This window comes from Danio rerio, chromosome 6 (assembly GCF_049306965.1).
Source record: "Danio rerio strain Tuebingen ecotype United States chromosome 6, GRCz12tu, whole genome shotgun sequence".
Classification (NCBI taxonomy): domain Eukaryota; kingdom Metazoa; phylum Chordata; class Actinopteri; order Cypriniformes; family Danionidae; genus Danio; species Danio rerio.
In genome coordinates, this window is record NC_133181.1 from 582,501 (window position 1) to 603,829 (window position 21,329).

At 37.2% G+C, this 21,329-nt stretch overlaps 2 protein-coding genes across 2 annotated transcripts in view; one reads left to right on the forward strand and one right to left on the reverse strand.

Annotated features, from left to right (window-relative positions):
* Positions 1-10,830, reverse strand: part of grap2b (GRB2 related adaptor protein 2b) — a 14,956-nt gene extending 4,126 nt beyond the window's left edge. Inside the window, exons 1-3 of the mRNA NM_200678.2 lie at positions 10,690-10,830; positions 5,118-5,214; positions 1,752-1,843 (exon numbers count right to left, since the gene is read on the reverse strand). Coding sequence (NP_956972.1) covers positions 1,752-1,843; positions 5,118-5,195 — 170 coding nt within the window. The 5' untranslated portion in view covers positions 5,196-5,214; positions 10,690-10,830. The remainder of the gene's footprint in view (positions 1-1,751; positions 1,844-5,117; positions 5,215-10,689) is intronic.
* A 3,358-nt stretch (positions 10,831-14,188) lies between these two features.
* The window catches only part of cacna1ib (calcium voltage-gated channel subunit alpha1 Ib), a 100,799-nt gene continuing 93,658 nt past the window's right edge, over positions 14,189-21,329 (forward strand). The window contains exon 1 of the mRNA XM_068221863.2: positions 14,189-14,343. Within this exon, the coding sequence (XP_068077964.2) occupies positions 14,256-14,343 (88 nt within the window). The 5' untranslated portion in view covers positions 14,189-14,255. The remainder of the gene's footprint in view (positions 14,344-21,329) is intronic.

Here is a 21,329-nt window from a genome sequence, read left to right on the forward strand (position 1 = left end):
AACGCACAATGCTTCTCCAATCCAGTTCTATGAATCTGAGTTCTATGAATCTGAGTCTTTCATAATACAAACACTGATTTACTGTCTCTCTCCTCCTCTCCCTGTATTTTCTCTACTCTTCTCGTGATGAAGACTTGATTATAAACCTAAAAGTATCCGAAATCACAGACACTATACCTCTTCTCTCCCCTCTCTCTCCTCTTCTGGGCCTTTCTCTCTCTCTCTCCCTCTCTCTCCCTTTCTGTCTGTCTCTCACACGATGAATTCAGTCCGCGCTGCGCTGCCATTAGCCTCCTCCGCCTGGTTAATGCTAGCTACTCATCATTTAAAGTTAACGTCTTCTTCTGTACTCTCATTCTCCTGATCACGGGTCTGTTTAAAGAAGGTGTGTATGGAAAATGCCTCAATAAAGATGCCTCCTCTCCTCTTTCTCTCGCGTTTGCTAAATCCACTTGTCCACTCATTTTTGATCTATGAAAGATATAACGTTACACACTACAGTCTGCTCAGTTTAGTGCGGGTTATTACAAAACTGACGTTTCCGCACTTGACCAATTACAGCATTCTGTTTAGTTAAAGAAAGAAAGGCAATTTAAATATAATAATAATATTAATATTTGATCGCGATTTTTTTGCTCAGAGGAAATACAGTTGTCTGAGCAATATAGTTTTTGCAGAGAGGGAGGCGCGGCAGGCGCCTATAATAAGGCTAAACATTATTAAATACCCACGAGACACTTGTGACTTTATATCACATTTGCATTATTTTTAAAAAATGTTTCTTTCCTGTTAAATATAAATATATTTCCAATCTGATATGTAATGGGGAGTAAAAAAAGTAGCACGAGTTCAACTGATGTTGGATTCGAACCGATGTTATGATTAATCGCGTCAAAAGATGAAGCCGTGTGCCTAACAAGGTGCGCCACTGCGGCTATGTTATTTCACTGCTCTTTACTCATGTTGTCTCTATCAATCAGGCATCGATGGGCGTAAACCCTGAATGGCTTAGTCCAACTAAATGCGCTATTTGCAATTAGCCTAAAAAGACACTCCGAAATTGTCTTTTTTTCTCCCCCCTCGCAGGGGCCCCTAGTGCGCACGGGCCCCTGGGCCTGTGCCCATAAGGCCCATTGGTTAATCCGGCCCTGGCCTCAACCCAGTAGTGGGAAACATCCACAAGTAAATGTGTTTATTTAAAATGTAATAACCAAAACAATCGGTCGATTGACCTGTGCTCATTTCCAAATGCCACTCGTGTCCACTAGATGTCGCTCTCTTATTTAATCTCTTACTGTGCAGCGTCTTTTATCATTTTGAGGTGTATTCAAATATACAGACAGGTTTTCCACTAACTGATTTATACATTTTTGATCATTAATTAAAACACATGAAACAACTATTAACTCTTTGAGTGCTTGCTAATTGATTATATCCAAATACACTCAAATTGCACACCATTACAATTGTTTTAAAAGAGTTACAGACGTTTTTTAAATATTAAAAGTTGTAAGAGTGGCGGCGCGGTGGCTCAGTGGTTAGCACTGTGGCCTCACAGCAAGAAGGTTGCTGGTTTGAGTCCAGGCAGGGTCATTTGGCATTTCTGTGTGGAGTTTGCATGTTCTCCCCGTGTTGGTGTGTTTCCTCCGGGTGCTCCTGATGAATAAGGGACTAAGCCGAATGAAAATGAATGAATTAAGAGAGCTGCAGAAATTAGTTTTGGTGTTTTCATCAGATCTGGTGTCCGTTACCTGGGGAAGGTGGTGACGATGTAATTTCGTGGAACGAATCCTTCCATACCGTTTATTTCAGCTCTGAACCAGTCGTCATTGGTGCCTAAAATCTACAAGAGCACAAGGTAATTAAGCTCAGACCAAATACATGATGTTGTCAAAACAGCTGAAGTAATAGAGTGTGAATCAGGGCCCTTTCATCCACCCGGCACAATGAGGCGCAAGGCGCGACGCAAATGTTGTTTACTAGTTTCAGCTTTACGCAAGAGTAGTTTGAAGTGTTGCAGCACGCTGTTTAAATAGCAAATGCATTTTTGCTCATTTGTGCGCCCGTAGGCATAAAAGAGGAGGTGTGTTAAGGCGCATTGCTGGCGCGTCGCTATTTTGAGGAACTGAAATAGACTGTTCAATAGACCAGAACAAAGCCGGTCTATAGTCCGTTATTTGTGTGCCTCACTTACACATTGCTTAATACACACAGGGTGTTCAGCAATACACAAATATCTTTACAAACGAAAAAGAATTAAAGGATTAAAATATTATAAAAATTATTATTTTCTAGCCTCCAAAAATATAATTCATCTCGGGGGGCTTTTTCAGTTTGTTCATAACAATTTGCTTTGGTATAATGTTATTATTTTTAGCTGTATTATTTATTATCTGCATATTTATATATGTTTTATTAAAAACAAGCTTAGATTTGTTCACCTGTCAGGTTTTAGACCATATGGAGCACAGCATGTGTTTTGAAAATAGCTCAGTTGTTTGAGCACACTTCATTATTATTGTTCATTTATTCGTTTGCTAGAGATTAGAACTGAATTGAGAAATAGTTTTGAAACAAATCTTTGCGCTTAACAAACAAAATTACTTATTTATAGGCTAATGGATGTCTACAACACGTTTGCCTATGCACGAGAGTGAAAGTGAAAGTAGATAATGAGGAGGCTCATCTCTTATTCTCGTGCTGCAGATGCTCTGTTTAACTGTTTTCTCGCTAGTGAAGCGTTCAGTTTGTCCACTTACAAAGTCGTCATGTGAATAGCAAATGCACCATGGCACGACACAGCTGGCTCTTAAAGGGAATGGGAGATGAGACTCTGATTGGTTTATTCTCAAAACACACCTATAACTCATTAAGAGAATAAACTCAACCCTGTTAGGACATGTGCCGCGGCGCAAAGCGGATTTGTCTGTCCTTAAAATGGCAAAAGTGGATTCGGACACGCCCTTAATGTTTATGCGCCTGGATCATCAAAATAGAGCCCAGGGTGCTTGTGGATACTTCTCGGTCCATGCGCAGAGCGCAACACGCAGGGCGCAAACGCTTTCAGGGCGTGTCAGGACGCGTTTTTGCTAATTTAAGGACGGGAAATCTGCCTTGCGCCATGGCTCATGGTCTAACAGGGTTGAGTTTATTTTCTTAATGAGTTATAAGTGTGTTTGAGAATAAACCAGTCAGAGTCTCATCTCCCATTCCCTTTAAGAGTCAGCTGCATCACGCCAAGAGCGCATTCGCTATTTACAGGACGCAAAGTAAGTCTAAGTGGAAAAAATGAGCATTTCACAAGCAAACAGTTCACAGTTGACAGCTTTTTAACAGAAAACAGTTAAACAGAGCATCTACTGCGTGAGAATGAGAGATAATGGATCACTTTCACTTTTGCTCTTGGATAGGGAAACCTTTACGCACAGACATCTATTAGTCTATAAATAATTAATTTTGTTTGTTAAGCGCAAATATTCATTTCAAAACTATTTCTAAATTCAGTTCTAATTTCCAGCAAACGAATAAATGAACAATAATAATGACCAAGTGTGATCAAAAACCTGAGTTATATACTAAAACACATGCTGCCCCATATGGTCTAAAACCTGCAGGTGGACAAATCTAAGCTTGTTTTTAATAAAACAAATATAAATATGGATATAATAAATAATACTGCTAATAATAATAACATTATACAAAAGCAAATTGTTATGAATGAACTGAAAAAGCCTCCCGAGATGAAGAAGACATAAAAGCAGTGATTTTCATATTTATGTAGGCTAGAAAATGTTTTGTAATATTTTAATCCTTTATATTTATATCCTATATCTATTCTTATATCCTATATATATCCTTAATATTTAATTGTTTTCATATGTAAAGATATTTGCCTATTGCTCTCTTGTGTGTATTAAGCAGTGTGTGAGCGAGGTGCAACTCTGCGCTAGAGTTTAGACCGGGTTTGTTTTGGTCTAATGAAAAATCTATTATAGTTTCTCAAAATAGCAGCGCGCCAGCGGTCCCCCTCAGAACGCCTTCCTTTTTAGACCAGAACGCCTATGGGCGCACAAATGAGCGCTAATGCATTTGCTATTTAAACAGCGTAGCGCAACGCCTCTAAACCACTCTTGCGCCAAGCTGCAACTACCAAAAGACTACTGCGCCACACTGCGCCGGGTGTATGATAAAGCCCCTTGTTTTTAAAATGAACCGATCATTTAATGAAGCTCTGAATAATAACACAAATCATATCAAGATATCTAAACAATAAACTGTTTCTGGACATTTTGTCTTTAATATTAACTTAAAAACTCCTACTAAACCTATTTCTGACAATCTCTGCCTCCTGAATCACACACTTATCTTCAATTATAGCCAAATAATGGAGTCCAATTGTCATCTGTTGTGTGTGTTTACTCTACTGATATTAGCAGAACACTCCTGTTTTCTGTATCATTACTAATTTCAGTTATATAAACTAGGGATGCTCTGATCCCGATACTTGGATCGGATGTCGGTTTGATACCGCATATTTTTGCTGCATCAGGAATCAGCCCGCTAGAACCAATTTAGATCTGATCTTGCAGGTGTGCTATATTCTGTGCAGTTTATAAGCCAATTAAAGCCATGCACGTAGCCTATTATAAGGCACTAGACAGTAATCATGTAGGCTACTATTTCCCAAATGTTCTGAAGCCATTCTACAGTTTAAAGTGAAGCACAGATGAATATTCAGGTGGTTCAGTTCATGTTTACTTCAGCGCTTCCCTCAAACACTCTAATGGCTAATGGACAGACGGCTGCTTCTCACTCAGGGCTGCTGGACATGCTAATGAGATGGAGAGATGGGCACTAGTGGGAGGGGCTTTCCCCCTCTGATGACACGTACAAAAGGGAGAATGTCAATCACAGTGTTTCTGCATCAAGTCTGATTATATTAATTCATGTTGAGCACTAGAGGCTGGAGATGTCCACACATTAACTGTTTAAACCCCTTATAAAGGTCATTTCTGCATAACAGGAAGATGCGTGAAATGTGATATCTGTAATTCTGGGATGTGTGTGTTGTGTTAGTGCAGATATAAGTGTGTGTGTGTGTGTAGTAAAAGTGTCACCTTGATAACATCCCCCTTCCTGAAGCTCAGCTCGTCTCCTGCTGTAGCTGAGAAGTCGTATTTCCCTGTCGCCTCCATGATGGAGACCACACAGAGACTAGAATGAGAAACACATCAGTAAACAGAGGCGTTTAGCTCACTGGAGAAGCATTTATCACATTATAAAATAAGTTAAAGTGTCATCAAGCATTTATTTCACTGCATTTTTTACAGTGCATCAAAGAGCCTGAACCTTAACCCGAAGCAGTACCATCATGTAAACACTGCAGATGCTGAGAGTCATCAATACTGCATTTGCTTAATAAGACAGCAAACCCTCTCCATTTAAATACTCGGTCAGCAACAGCCGCTGGGGGTTTATTTTAAACATCTTTTGCATGTGCTGAACAACATGACTGTACTGTGATCAGTGGATATTTCTGTGACTGTGAGATGATGAAGAGTGAGAAGAGAAGACGAGGCCTGAGAAATTACTTAATAGTTTGTACTAGTGCAAATACACATAGAGTAGATGTGAAGAGCAGCGTAGAGGAGGAAATGAACACTCTGAAGATCACAGATCAAGTGAAAACACAGTGTTAATAATGCATCTCTCTCTCTACACACCAGAGGAGCTGTGCACTGTAAAATACATCCATACATCAACAATTTACTCGACATTGTGAATCATGTTATTATTATTATTATTATTATTATTATTTACTCTTTTCAAATTTTTTAAATACTGTTCTTTTCTCCAACAACTTTTGCCATTGAAACATGCTAAAACGTGACATTTATTGACATTTTTATTAGTATAAAGTGCTATACTGTGTGGGTTGGTGTTGTATATTACGCTACAGAACCCTTGTGATATGATGTCAGTTCGTCTTCTGCTATCCTAATCCTCTATATGTTATTGATTATACAATATATTGTTTAACCCACTGAAACTTTACTAATAGTCACTTTAATTCCACAGTTCATGTCTGCACTGCTCCAGTTGGGCAGATTGCTCAGCTCTGCTCTCATTGGTCAGATGACCCAGTTTGTTATGACTGGTGGTATGGCTCTACTCTGCTCTGATTGGTTGGATGGCTCTACTTTGCTCTAATTGGTCAAATTGCCTACCTCTGCTCTGATTGCTGGATGGCTGTACTCTGCTCTGATTGGGCCTATGGCTGTACTCAGATTGCCTAACTCTGCTCTGATTAGTCAGATTACCCGAATTTGCTGATTGGTCAGATTGCCCAGATCTGCTCTGATTTGTCAAATGCCTGTTCTGATTGGTCAGATGGCTCTACTCTGCTGTGGTTGTTCTGATGGCTCTATGTTGATCTAGCCGGTCAGATTTGCCTAGCTCTGCTCTCATTGGTCTGATGACTTATTCTGTTGTGATTTGTCAGACGGCGCTTCTGTTTGGTTGGATGGCCCAGATCTGATTAGTCAGATTTCCCAGCTCTGCTCTGATTGGGCTGATGGCTGTACTTAGATTACCCAGCTCTGCTCTGATTAGTCAGATTACCCAGATCTGCTCTGATTGGTCAAACATTTGTTCTGATTGGTCATATGGCTCTACTCTGCTCTCATTGGTCTAATGACTTATTCTGTTGTGATTGGTCAGATAGCTTTACTGTTTGGTTGGATGGGCCAGATCTGATTGGTCAGAAGGCTCTATTCTGCTCCGATTGCCCAGAAATGCTTTTATTTGTCTTATGGCTCTACACTGCTCTGATTGGTCAGATTGCCCAGATTTGCTCTGATTGGTCAGATTCCCCAGATCTGCTCTGACTGGTCTTATGACTTTACTCTGCTTTGATTAGTTAGATTGCCCAGATCTTCTCTGATTGGTCTGATCGATGTACTCAGATTGTCTAGCTCTACTCTGATTAGTCAGATTTCCCAGCTCTGCTCTGATTGGTCAGATGGCTTTACTCTACATTGATTAGTCAGACTACTAAGCTCTACTCTGATTGGTCAGATGGCTTTACTCTGCTTTCATCAGTCTGATCACTCAGTCTGTTGTGATTGGACACATGGCTTTACTCTGCTTTGATTGGCCTGATGGTCCAGCTCAGCTCTGATTGGTCCATAGCTTACAGTGCATATCAGAAACCAAATGTCCGTCATCATATCTGAACTCAATGTGGATTTGCTTTGGCAGCAGAAAACAGCGTTTCTCTACATGTCGACAACACAAACTCTTGCAGTCTCGGCTTTAACTCCAGTAGAATGTACGAAGACCACAGACTGACACCGCACTAATATCACTTCTTCCTTTTGTGAAGATAAGAACTCCATTAATCCTGCACTTCTTACTTTCATTAAAGTCTGTCTTTAACCACATACTTTTACTTAATTCAGATTAGTTTGATAACTGGTGAAATTATACAACTTTAAAGTGTAAGCACAGTGTCAAATTACTCAGAATTAAGATTCAAAGTCATTTAAGCCACAGGTTTTCACATTGCATTGTGTTTACAGGTATAAAGTGTGCTTTAGAAAGTGTTTAGAACCTCATATTCTCAATGATGTGATTTTAAAAGTGCTTTTAATTCAAACTAATCAGGTTTAACAGCTGTTACATGCATGAATTCAATTTTGCATGCATTGATTGACTGCTGAAAACATTATAATTTAGACTTAAGACAGTTTTCACATTAATTTTGACTCCAGTTCATGAACATTTAGTCTGTTAGATCAGTCATTTATATATATATATATATATATATATATATATATATATATATATATATATATATATATATATATATATATATATATATATATATATATATATATACAGTGCAATGCAAACATTTTAGGCCACCAAATAAAAATTACAGTCTTAGTCGTGTATAATATGTTCTATAGTACACTCTCTTTCTCTATTAGAAAGTACAGGCGTGCATTGTTTGTGTCTAACTGCAGGAGTTTCTGTTCCCCTTATGAAAGAGATGTTTATTCAAATGTGCTGTTAGTGCAGTGAAAATAAGAAAATATACTCTCAGTCTACTTCTGAAGAGCTCTCAGTGTTCTCAGGAACAATCTTAAAGAGTGCAGTTGAATTATTTATACATGCATTACACTAGTAGACACTGGTAAACTCATTATCACTTGCAGTACATTTTAATTAAGTAATTGTGGACATTCTTGTGCACTAAATGTTACACTTAATAATACACATCATTTAATTTACTAAAAAAGTGGGCCAATTAGTACCAAGCAGTGTTCAAGTAGCCTACTGTACTACTACATACAGTAGATGACCTTACATGTAAAGTACTTCAACATTACTGAAAGGAATAGTTCACCAAAAATGTAAATATTTTCATCATTTACTCTTTCATGAGTTTCTTTTTGTCTTTTGAATGCAAAGTAGGATATCTTGAACAATGTTAGAATTCCACACGGTGGCTCAGTGGTTGGCACTGTTGCCTCACAGCAAGAAGGTTGCTGGTTCAAGAACTGGCTGGTCCAGTTGGCGTTCCTGTGTAGAGTTTGCATGTTCTCTCCTTGTTAACTTCTTTTTTTTAACACATGATGGAAATTTAAACAGGTTTGGAAGCAATGAAGGATGATTAAATGATGCCAGAATCATCAGTTTTGCACTTAATGAAATAAACTTAAAGTATAGCTGTTTTTGTAAGATATATATTAATTGCAGAAAACATCAGGGCAGTCTCCACAAACTGAGTTTGGCGTGAAGAAAAAATCACACTAAAATAGTATTAAAAAAGTTCTATTAAACGTATTTTGTGTACATATTTCCCATACTTTCTGAAAATTGTACTATAGCAATTTAGAGTAAACACTGTATACTGTATAGTATTTACAACTCTTTCTTAATGAAGGCACCAGCATACTGTGATGTGAACTAGAGTGACCTGATAAATACCGCAGTATAATTTAGTTTTTACTTCAGGAAATGTGGTATATTGTAGTATTACATATAAAAAACTACAGGATTGGGTCATTTATCTATATTACTATAGGTGTTGTGTTACCATAGCAACTGTAGAATCATAACAGATCAATTAACGTAGTTGTCGTGTTACCATAGTAACTATAGCATCACCCCAACAGATTAATTAGGGTAGTTGTTGTGTTACCATAGCAACTATAGAATCACTTAGATTAATTATAGTTGGGTTACCATAGAAATTATAGAATTATCACAACAGATCAATTATTATAGTTGTGTTGTCATAGCAACTGTAGAATTACAACAGATCAAATAATGTAGTTGTTGCGTTACCATAGCAACTATAGAATCACCACAACAGATTAATTAACGTTGTTGTTGTGGTTACCATAGCAACTATAGAATCACCACAACAGATTAATTAATATTGTTGTTGTATTACCATAGCAACTGTAGAATAACAACTGCAGATTAATTATTATAGTTGTTGCATTACCATAGCAACTGAAGAATCATCACAACAGATTAATTAACGTTGTTGTTGTTGTTACCATAGCAACTGTAGAATAACCACAACAGATTAACATAGTTGTTTTGTTACCATAGCAACTGTAGAGTCACCACAACAGATTAATTCAAGTACTTTACTATGGTTTAAAAACACTGAGCTGATTTACTATACTTCTACAGTATTTTTTCATGTAGGAACACACTGATGTTAGTTTTCAGATGCAGGACTCTGTTTGGTCAGAGAAGTTGAATCAGAATCAGTAAAGTTAGATGAAGCGGCTGTTCTGAATCAAGCCGGGGATGTGTTGGAGCAGTAATGGAGGCTGATCTGCCAGTAATACGGCTGCAGTGACCTGATTGTGGATGTTTGAGGTTTGTACAGTATACGGCATTTGCTCCATCTGAATGCACGATCTGCACACCTGCTTCCGTTTCTGCACATCTGCAAACGCTCCGCAAAGCTGCTCTCAGAACCGTCTGTTTACTGCCGTTACACTGAATGACACGCAGCATCACAGCTCTAATGTGAAATATACCCATAATGGGCCAGTTCACCAAAAATCAACATTTCCTCGACATTCCCTCACACTCAAGTGACTTTTATCTTTATTTTGCCAACATTATATGTTTAAATGTTAAGAAAGTCCCCTAACATGTGTTTTAAAACTTTTAATACACCTTGTGATCAACAGAAGAAAGAACTTATAACCACTTGAGTGAGTCAGTGATGAGGAAAGTTGGATTTTTGTGTGTGAACTACACCTTTAAATGATGAAAATATTTGTGAATGCTCTCTGGAAGTTCAAGTCATCATTATGCATATATTAAGGGAATGTTCTGTTTAAATGTCACACATTTAAAGACATAACTATCACTGTGTGCTAATGTTTTGAGCACTGAAACACCATAATGTAAGAACATTTGTTTGTAACGTTAAGAAAACATTGATAGAATATTCAGAGTTGGAGTTTCCTGTTGGCTGGGAGAGCGTCATATAAAACATTATAAACCAGATTGAACCTCCTAATCTCACCATAGATCTGTGTTCATAATCAGCAGAAACACGTTATCACACTCCTATAATCCAGACTCCAGTTTTCATATTAGTTTCTCTTTTTCGCTCTGAGTTTGATCAGAATTGAGTATAATGGTACTTACAGCTCATGAACTGAAGGTCCGTCTCCGGTCTGAAGAGTGGCTTTGAGCTGACAAATCAAGAATTACTTCATAACTTATTGAGGAAGAGCACAAGTCGAGCTTATCTCACATTAAAGACGACGCACTCTTGCATGACTGCAGAAAAGGGGAAATAGAAAATGTAAAACAGCTTCCCCTCCCCCTCCACACACACACACACACCTATACAGCTATCTTTATGGGGACTTTCCGATGGACACAATGATGTTTTTTCTGTATATACTGTATATTCCCCAGCCCACTCCTCAACTCAGCCCTCACAGCACACACTCTGCACTTCACATCTTCACACTCCTCCATTCTGACGGATTTATCAGCTCTTTTCCTTATAGAGGCCACACATGTCCCCATAAGGCCAGAATTTACTGGTATTGCTATACTTGTGGGGACATTTGGTACTCACAATGTAAGGAAAACAATATCACATACACACTCACATGCGTGTATGTGTGTTATTGTATGTTTGTATTTGTCTATGTTATTGCGTGTTTGTTAGTGGGTGTGTATGTAGTTATGGCTTTGGTTATTGTGTGTTTTTGTATGTCTGCTTGTGTGTTTGTTAATGTGTGTGTTTGTTATTGTGTGTGCTTGTGTGCTTGTTAATGTATTTTTTATTGTGTGTTTGTTAATGTGTGTGTGTGTGTGTGTGTGCACATACTTTCAGACACATACAGTAACCCACACACAATAACACACGAAAATGCACACATGCACGCGCACACACACAAAAACAAACACACAATAACATACACATACAAACACACACATACACAATAACAAACACACACATACACACACACACACACACACACACACACACACTCACATACAATAACAAAAACATTACCACACATACACACACTCACAATAACAAACACAATACCACACACACAGATACACAATAACATACGCACAAACGCACAGTAATGCGCACACACACATACCTCCACACACGTATTAACCTGCACACAATAACACAAAGATACACACACACACACACACACACACACACACACACACACACACACACACACACACACAATAACACAAATAAAATCCCACACACACACACACTCTCACATACAATAACAAACACATTACCACACATACACACACTCACTTACAATAACAAACACAATACCACACACACAGATACACAATAACATACGCACAAACAAACACACAGTAATGCGCACACACACACATACCTCCACACACGTATTAACCTGCACACAATAACACAAAGATACACACACACACACAATAACACAAATAAAATCACACACACACACACACACGCACAGATCTAAAAGTAGACTGCTGTATTAATATGTCATTTATTTGAAGTGTATGAGTCTAATACCTCTTACAGTCAAACCTGACTGCGCTTTTACAAACAACCCAACATTAATTCCAGCACGATTGACAGAGTTTACAGGCGAGGACGTCTTCAGATGCTCCAGGAGCTTCTGTTAGATTTCAATTGCATTACTGACACTCATTTACACCAAAAAGAGGAACACACGAGTGTATTTTGCAGCTGCATTTCTTATGTTCAATGTGTTAAAGTTGCTTAACGTCAGGGTGTGTGTGTGTGTGTGTGTGTGTGTGTGTGTGTGTGTTTTCTGTTAAACATATCATTACATCTTCAGTTTAAACTGTGGTCTCTCACACACACACACACACACACACACACATTTCCTGTGCGTGTGAACACTTTATTTAGATAAGCTTGTGGAGTACATTTGCACTTCTGGTATTGGCTTCACTTATTTCGCACCACTTTCATGTTAATTCATTTTGGGTGAACTGCTCCTTTAAGAGCTGGGGGGTGAAAAGTTTTGCATTCGAGCCGCAAGATAAATTGTCTTTTATGTGTAATCTGGGAAACATGAAATTATATACTACATTGTCTTCTGTTGCTTTTGAAGGTCAAGGAAAATAGAATATTTCAACAAAATAAAGACGTTTTCATCCCCGTCTCTTAATGCCTGCTGTTTGCTTCCGCAGCATCAGTGAGTGTCTGAACCTTTATTAATGACTGTGTTTGAGTCCCTCAGTTGTGCTCTGTGTGAAAACATGGATCTATGATACTGGAGAGATTCAAAATCTGCAGAAGATGCTGGAAAACTGCAGAATCAACTTAACACAAGGGTTTTTGTGAAGAACGGCAACATTTTAACTGTTCAACATGTAAAAGTAAAATCACAAAGTAAAATAATGGTCATAAATCATCAAGAAACCACATAGAATATTTAGACCAAGGGTTCATAAACTTTTTCACGGTGTTATTTTAATTTATTTAACTATGTTAACTTGTAAACTATATTTAAGCATAGTTTATGTAAAATATGTTAGTCTGCAGCCTTATCTAAAATATAAAGTGTGTTTAGGATGATCTCTTGTTCTTAAAACAACCCACATTAAGCTACCATAACATTTCTGCAAGACTTTTGGATGCTGCTGTACTAAAGCTGTAGATAAAAATAAAAAGGTTTCATTGCACGATTGAATTACACAATGTTTAAATTCTGATAGCTCATGATAACTCATGCAGACTCACGCTAACACTATTGCAACATTCATGCATTTATACAATTTCCTTCAGGCTTATTTCCTTTATCCATCAGGGGTCGCCACAGCGGAATGAACTGACAACTATTCCAGCATATGTTTTACTTAGCGAATGCCCTTCCAGCTGCAACCCAGTACTGGGAAACACCCATACACACTCATTCTCTCACACACTCATACACTAGGGCCAGTGTAGTTGATCAGTTGCCCTATAGCGCATGTGTTTGGATTGTGAGCGAAACCGGAGCACCCGGAGGAAACCCACGCCAACACGGGGAGAACATGCAAACTCCACACAGAAACACCAACTGACCCAGCCGAGACTCAAACCAGAGACCTTCTTGTGCTAAGCACTGGGCCACCGTGTTTTATTGCAGCATTGTTATTTAATTTTAATAAATATTTGTATGAAGAAACGTTACCCTTCATTCAGCTTTTGAACTTCTATTTCACCTTAATAAGGCGGATAATCAGAATATTTGGTAATATTTCAATATTGGTTGTGCTTAAAATAGTTACGCAATGATGTGAACAATAGCATTTCGAAATCTTGACTTATGCATATCAGTCTGTGTACTAATACTATCTAAACATGAGCAAAATAAAGTATATTAAAACAAATATTAATTTAAAACACAACAGCTATAAAATACTCGCTCTAGACAGAAACAAAGAGGCGTCAATACTTTTTAAAAATCAAATAACTGTTGAGTCAACTCCATTTCTATACCTTTCTTATGCTATTTAAAACATTTAATATTTCCGTTATTGTAAAAGGTAATCTCTGTACGGTTTAAACTATATTTTTGTCTGTTTTGTTTAGATTACTTCAATGCTATTAAATAAACAACAAACTAATGAAGTCACGTGACCGATCACGAGATTTGAGAGCTCAGGCGGGATATTTGAATTTGAAATCAGCTGGAGCTCAAACGGCCGATTGAAACTAACGGATGTCGATTAAATCTCGATTAATTGGATTAAAACTCATCAAAATCGGACAGAAAGAAGATGCGATTGATCAGAGGACAGCAGACTCCGGTAAGACGCTTTACACTCTCAGGCCTCGAATCAGTAAACAAAACAAGCTGAAAACACACACAGACAAAGCAAACACAAAGTCTGAGGTACTATAATGAACGCTGAATTATTCCCATCCAATATTTCTGCTATTCCTGCTTCTGTGTTTGCTGTTAGTTAAATGTTTTATTTATCACTTGTGACAGAAATCATAATAAAGATCCTGAGCGACCAATGAAATTATAATAGGCGGAGCTTTACTGCTAACAGTATGCTAATCAGACGTGTCAGCAATGTGAAATTAATGTTTGACAGCTCTATTCTTAAAGAAATGCCAATTACCAATAGCACTATTCTGTGATGTTTACTATGACAACTACATCAAACTTTGCAAGTTTTGAATTATGAATTATTTACTTGATTGCCTTTACTTAAAAGAAGCATTTAGGTACTCATTTGCCTACACACGTTCATTCTTATTCATGTGCCCGTTTAAAAGTAAAGTATTATACACAAACTGAATGCGATATCTCACCGTGTGTTGAAATAGTGGAGTTTGTGTTTAATATGCTGCTGCACAACATCTGCGTCAAATTCCGCTTGTTTTGAGTTTGAATACTTGATTGGCTGTTGAATATTCAAAAAGTCATTAACCACTCATTTGCATATAGACTAATATACACGCATGCGCTCTTATTCATGTGCCCGTTTAAAATGAAAATATTCCACACAAAGTGAAGACAATATTTCATTTGATTGTTTATTTCAGTTTATTGATTAATATGTGTAACTTTAGTCAGAGAAAGAATTTAGAATTAGCGAAGATGCTTATTTGGCATATTTGTTTAATAATATAACAATCTTGTGAACTTAAAAAGTTGGAAGCCTTGCAATTTTATTTCTTTGTATATTTAATTGCAATAACAACACAACAATTACATTTGAACGGATAGAAATAAAGTACAAACCACTCAGAGATTACTTTTGTTGTTTGTTGACAATGATGGAAATATGAATTACATTTAAAATAATCTAACAAGGGTATATAAAGAAGGAAAGGAGAGGAAAACGAATAGAAAATTACCCAGAATATTAAACAAAGCACACAATTAAAGATTTAACTGCTTTCTTAATACTAAACCTTGAAATTGTATTTAGGTAAAGGTCCAATTCTTGTTTAAATAATCATATAAAGGGGTTTAGCATTACGATTAGTTGATTTCCGTATTTAGCTGCCCCTTTAGATACCTGTCTGTGTGTGTGCGTGTGTGTCGCTAGAGGGCAGCAGATGAACATCAGACAAACTCGTACAAAAATCTTCAATATTTGTAGAATAATGGACTTCTAGGAGTTATATACTTTTAGGAGTTCACTTTAGCTGTGTGTTTACCTGAAAATATCAGCACAACTTGATATGATCATCAGCCAATTAGAATCAAGCATTCAGCAGCCCTTTTAGTACACTGTAATGGCTTAACCAAGCTAAAACTGCAGTATAATGGGTTAAATTAAGTGAAATAATGTAATTTCAAAGCAAACACAATATAATTTTGTTTACCCCATTGGCTGATATTTTAGCTATATCTACAGGTATATTAGTTATATCCAACTCTCCTAATGTGATGCAATATTTTTGAAAACCAAACACTTTTATTTATTTGGAAATGCTTCTTTGAAGAATTTTGAGGTATTTAGACGAGAAGACAAAAACTCACTCACGGAGTGTGGGGTGACATGGCAGCTCAGTGGTTGGGACTGTTGTTTTACAGCAAGAAGGTCACTGGTTTGAGTCTCAGCTGGGTCAGTTGGCATTCCTGTGTAGAGTTTGCATGTTATCCTCGTGTTAGTGTGGGTTTCCTCCGGGTGCTCCGGTTTCCCCCACAGTCCAAACACATGTGCTATAGGAGAACTGATCAACTACACTGGCACTAGTGTATGAGGGTGTAAGAGAATGAGTGTTTATGGGTGTTTTCCAGTACTGGGTTGCAGCTGGAAGGGTATCTGCTGTGTAAAACATATGCTGGAATAGTTGATGGTTCATTCTGCTGTGGCGACCCCTAATGCTATTGCTCTCTAATGGGCATTTTATATTGTGAAGAATTATTGATTTCTCAGCAGACTTTTCTCATTTCCTCTGTCAGTTCATTTATTTTCATCCTGAGAAGATGATGTGTGTCTGTCTTTCTATTTCAGCTGATTTTGATGTAAGAAAGTGTTTATTGACAATCAGAAGCAGTGTGAAGGATAACTGGGTGTGAAGAATGGCTACACTGCAACAGTTTTTGTCTTGTTTCTAGTCCGAATATCTAAAAACTCTTAAATCAAGAAGCATTTTTAGACACACACAAAATATAGTCTTGTTACAATAATCTGACAATGGGGGAAGCAAAATCTTATCCTAAAACTAAAAACCAGATTATTTTTCTTACCCCTTTCTCAGATTAGTGTGCTTGTTTTAAGGAGAAACTCTCTTCATTTTGACACATTATTTCTTAAAACAAGTTTTGCTTGTCTATAAAATGCTTCTTGATTTTAAGACTTTACATATTTGGACTAGAAAACAAGACAAATAAAAATTCAAGAAAAACATTTTTTGCAGTGTATTTGTGTAAATGCAATTTAAAAAAAAAAAGTACAGTGCTTTAGGGCTGCATGATATTGGAAAAATCTGATAATGCCATATTTTATTTTCCTGTGATAAATATTGCAATATGAATGAGTTTTGCAGAAATAGCAGTTTGAATAGTGCTATTGTTAGGGAGTCTAACGGTATCCAGGTCACAATGTAAAAATATGCCTTTCTTTCTTTGTCTCGTTTCTATTTCAAACATCGAAAAATTCTAAAAACAAAGAGTAAAATATAAATAAAAAGTAAAAATATTCTTTAGTTTTCACCATCAGAAGAAATTAGGAGTTTTTCCCTTAAAACCAGCTAATGATCTACCAGTGGCGTAAGTGAAATAGTCTTGATTTTTCTCTGAAATGTCGATATTTGGACTAGAAGAAGGACAACAATTTTGAGTGAGAAATGTTTTTTTATCTGCAAACATTATATAAATTCCAAATAAATACAGTGATTGAATTAGGGCTGGGCTGATGAACAATATTATATTGAATCGCAATAATACGTCAAAAACAATAAGCTCTGACAGTTTTACTCTATTTTGATCTAAGAGCCAATCACACAGCAGAAATGTGCAACAATAGGAATCTAAAAGTGTGTTGATATTAGAGATGTGCTGAGTTTTTGTGGCTTCAGTCATTGTTGGGATACACTGTAAAAATGCTTTTCTTACTTTGTGTCCTGTTTCTAGTCCAAATATCTAAAAATTCTTAAATTAAGAAGCATTTTTAAGACAAGCTCAACAGATTGTCTTGTTTTGAGAAATAATATGCCAATATCAAGTTAATTTTTTACTTAAATCAAGCAAAATGAAGCTGTTTTTCCTGATTATTCTGCTTACCCATTGGCAGATTATTTTGCTTGATTTAAGAAAAAACTTGCTTTATTTTAGCATATTATTTCTAAAAACAAGACAATATGTTGTTCTAGTCAAGAAAATTTGCTCTTCAGTGTTTGAACTCTCAGTAATGACTTTAAATCACACTGAACTGAGCTAAACTGAACTGAACTTAAACACTAAAAACTGAACTACACTGTTCCAGTTACTATGACCATTTATGTAAAGCTACTTTGACACAATCTACATTGTAAAAGCGCTATACAAATAAAGCCGAATTGAATTGAATTAAATTGAAAATGCTTCTTGATTTAATAATCTTTATATTTGGACTAGAAACAAGACACAAGTCTAAGTAAGAAAGGAATTTTTTGCAGTGTATGGAAAATAATTATCAGTATTGGATTTTTGCCGTATCGCCCAGCCCTAGATTAAACACATTTCTGTGGCTCCTGCTCAACTATGATTCAGACTCATTTCATATTTGTAATGTGACTATGACGGATGCTCACAGTGCGATATCCATGCTGAAGCGATATATTGTGCAGCTCTACAGTCTTGTCTTTAATTGTGAAGCTGTGAGGCTCATGGCATGTATGAAAGTGCTTTTAAAATAGCTCTTGTTTTAGCACGCTTGCACGCTTATATTTAAACACGGATGTGCTGCTGGTTCAGTCGTATCTGTGTAAATGGATCAATGTCTCAGTCCTTCTGTTTTCTGCTGCCTGATCGTCCTCTGGGAAATATTGATCAACACTTTAAGATCTAAATGTGTTCATGGGTTCATACGGCTGCTGTCTGGTGCAGCAACTCCTGAAAGAGCCACACGGTGATCTGATTAAAGGAAGAGAGATTCTGTGAGGTGAAGTGAATCATTCTGCTGCTCATTCATGTTTTAGGATTCGTCCAGATCAGCTGAATATCTGATGCTTTGCTGGAGAGCAGCATGAGACGAAGCTAGAAACAGAGAGTTAGAGGAACACACACACACACACATGCACACACACACACACACATATGCACAAACACACACAAACTATTTGTTGATTTTCACACACACATTTGTGTCTCTGTCTCACTGTGCAGTTCTGGAACAGACACACACACACACACACACAGAATCGGAACCAGCACCATTCTAACACACACACACACATGCAAACACACATGCACAAACAACTATTGTTGATTGTCACACACACATTTCTGTCTCTCTCTCACTGTGCAATTCTGGAACAGACACACACAAGGGTGAACTGGTGTAATTCAGAGCAATCAGCTTGTCTGCAGTCAGTCTGAAGGTCTCTGATATGATTGAACCGCAGTAATCAAGCTGTTCTGTCCGCAGTTCCAGGAGACACAATAAATCACTGTACACTGGAATCACAGCGTCATTACGGCTTACTCTGAATCATTACACCATCGATCTGCCTGTTGTGTTTGCTGTCAAAACACTTAATGAGAGCGAGAGAGAGAAATAATAATCATTCTGTCATCTAGTCATCCTCTGTAAAATAATATTTGGAGAATAGTCCATAATTTCATACACTCAAACAATCATTTCTGCTGCTTGTTCAGACTGCTTATTGAAAATGAGCTGAATGGTTCGAGTCTCGGCTGGGTCAGTTGGTGTTTCTGTGTGGAGTTTGCATGTTCTCCCCGTGTTGCTGTGTGTTTCCTCCGGGTGCTCCGGTTTCCCCCACAGTTTAAACAAATGCGCTATAGGGGAACTGATCAACTACACTGGCCGTAGTGTATGAGAGTGTGTGTGTGGGGGGGGATGAGTGTGCGTAGGTGCTTCCCAGTACTATGGCAGTGCATCTGTGTAAAACGTGTGTTGGAATAGTTGGCGGTTCATTCCACTGTGGTGACCCCTGATGAATCAAGGACTATCCAAAGGAAAATGAATGAGCTGATTGATTGTTAGTGGTCATTTGATCATCATCAGCATTAACCCTTTAGGTTGGCCTTTGCTGAAGAGTTTCTGTCTTTAATATGGAGTTCAGTGCAGGAAGACAGCAGATTATAGTGTGTGTGCACAAATACACTAACTGTGTTCAATTCAATTCAGCTTTATTTGTATAGCACTTTTACAATGTAGATAGTGTCGAAGCAGCTTCACATAGAAGATCATAGTGAATTGAAACTGTTAGTCCAGTGTTCAGAGTTTAGGTTCAGTTTAGTTCAGTTCAGTGTGGTTTAATTTTCACTGCTGGAAGTCCAAACACTGAAGAACAAATCCATCCATGCACATCGGTTACTGTCCATCCATCGTTATGTGTTCTGACAGCTGAGGGGCTTATTTTGATTTTCTCAGACATATGAAGGTAAACGTGCAAAGGTCTGACACTCAAACACACACTATACTCAAATTGTCCCTCATCTCAACAAGAAACACCAGCAATCGTGAAGAATGCAAGATGCTGCCATGGCTTTGCCATCAAAAACCGTGATTTATAATGGAAGTCAGTGGGGCAAAAACAGCACCAACATCATCAAAGGGGAGTCAATCTGAACAGAGTATATTGTTGAGTTTTGTGAGAAATTTTCAAAGCATTTTCCCAAATTATGTGTCAAAATAAAATTTGTCACCAAAAAAAAAATCTTTAATTTTCTAATATCCACAAAAGTTGTGGCCAAATTAAGACTCAAAATCGCATGGACCGGTTTAGGATTCTGATGGTATTATAACCTTGGATAAAAATATCACGGATATTGGGATTTTGTGGTTATTGCTCTAAAATGTAATCTTTTTTTAATATCTGGGTAAAAAACAAAAAAAAAATTACCCTTTAAACACAGTATATTTTATTTTGAGAAATCTTTAAAATATGTTGGAACTGTAAACGTCAGGCCAAATAATTCAAATAAATCATTGACTTCTGCTGTCTCTATTGGATTTAAAAACACAGATTTCTTTACTATTTAAATGGCATATTTAGAGATATTTTCTTCAAAATGTCTTAAAAAACATTAAAAAATGTAAATTAAATATATTAAAGTTATAGTTGGAAATTTTGGCTGTTTCAAAATATTTCCCAAATTGCTGTATACCTTGAAAATAGCTATCGTCCCCACTGTAAGCAAAAATCCTGGTTCCCTTTAATTTTCAAGCTTAATCAAATTAACCTTATTAGTCAATTTTAATATATTGTGTTAATCGGACTTAAAATAGCTTGCGTAACTTAAAGAATGAAGTTAGAACATGATTAACTTAGTTAAGTAAGTTACAATGAATTAAAATAAACGACTAATTGTTCATATAATTGTTTACTGTGTAGAGTGGATGAAACATCCCCAACAGCACACAAGGCTTAACATATATCGTTTTGTCTGATCGAATCAAAAGTTTGTCCTATACTCACGAAGTCGCATTTCCACAGTGTATACACATCTCAGCGTTTCCATCAAGCATCTCTTCATGCCTTAATACAAAAGCGCACATACAAGTATAAGCAACTGACGAGCTTCTGTCGGGTCTCCAGAACGCGCGCTCACCTGAGGCGGTGGTGCGCGCGCTCAGGTGATGCAAGAGACGCGCACGGG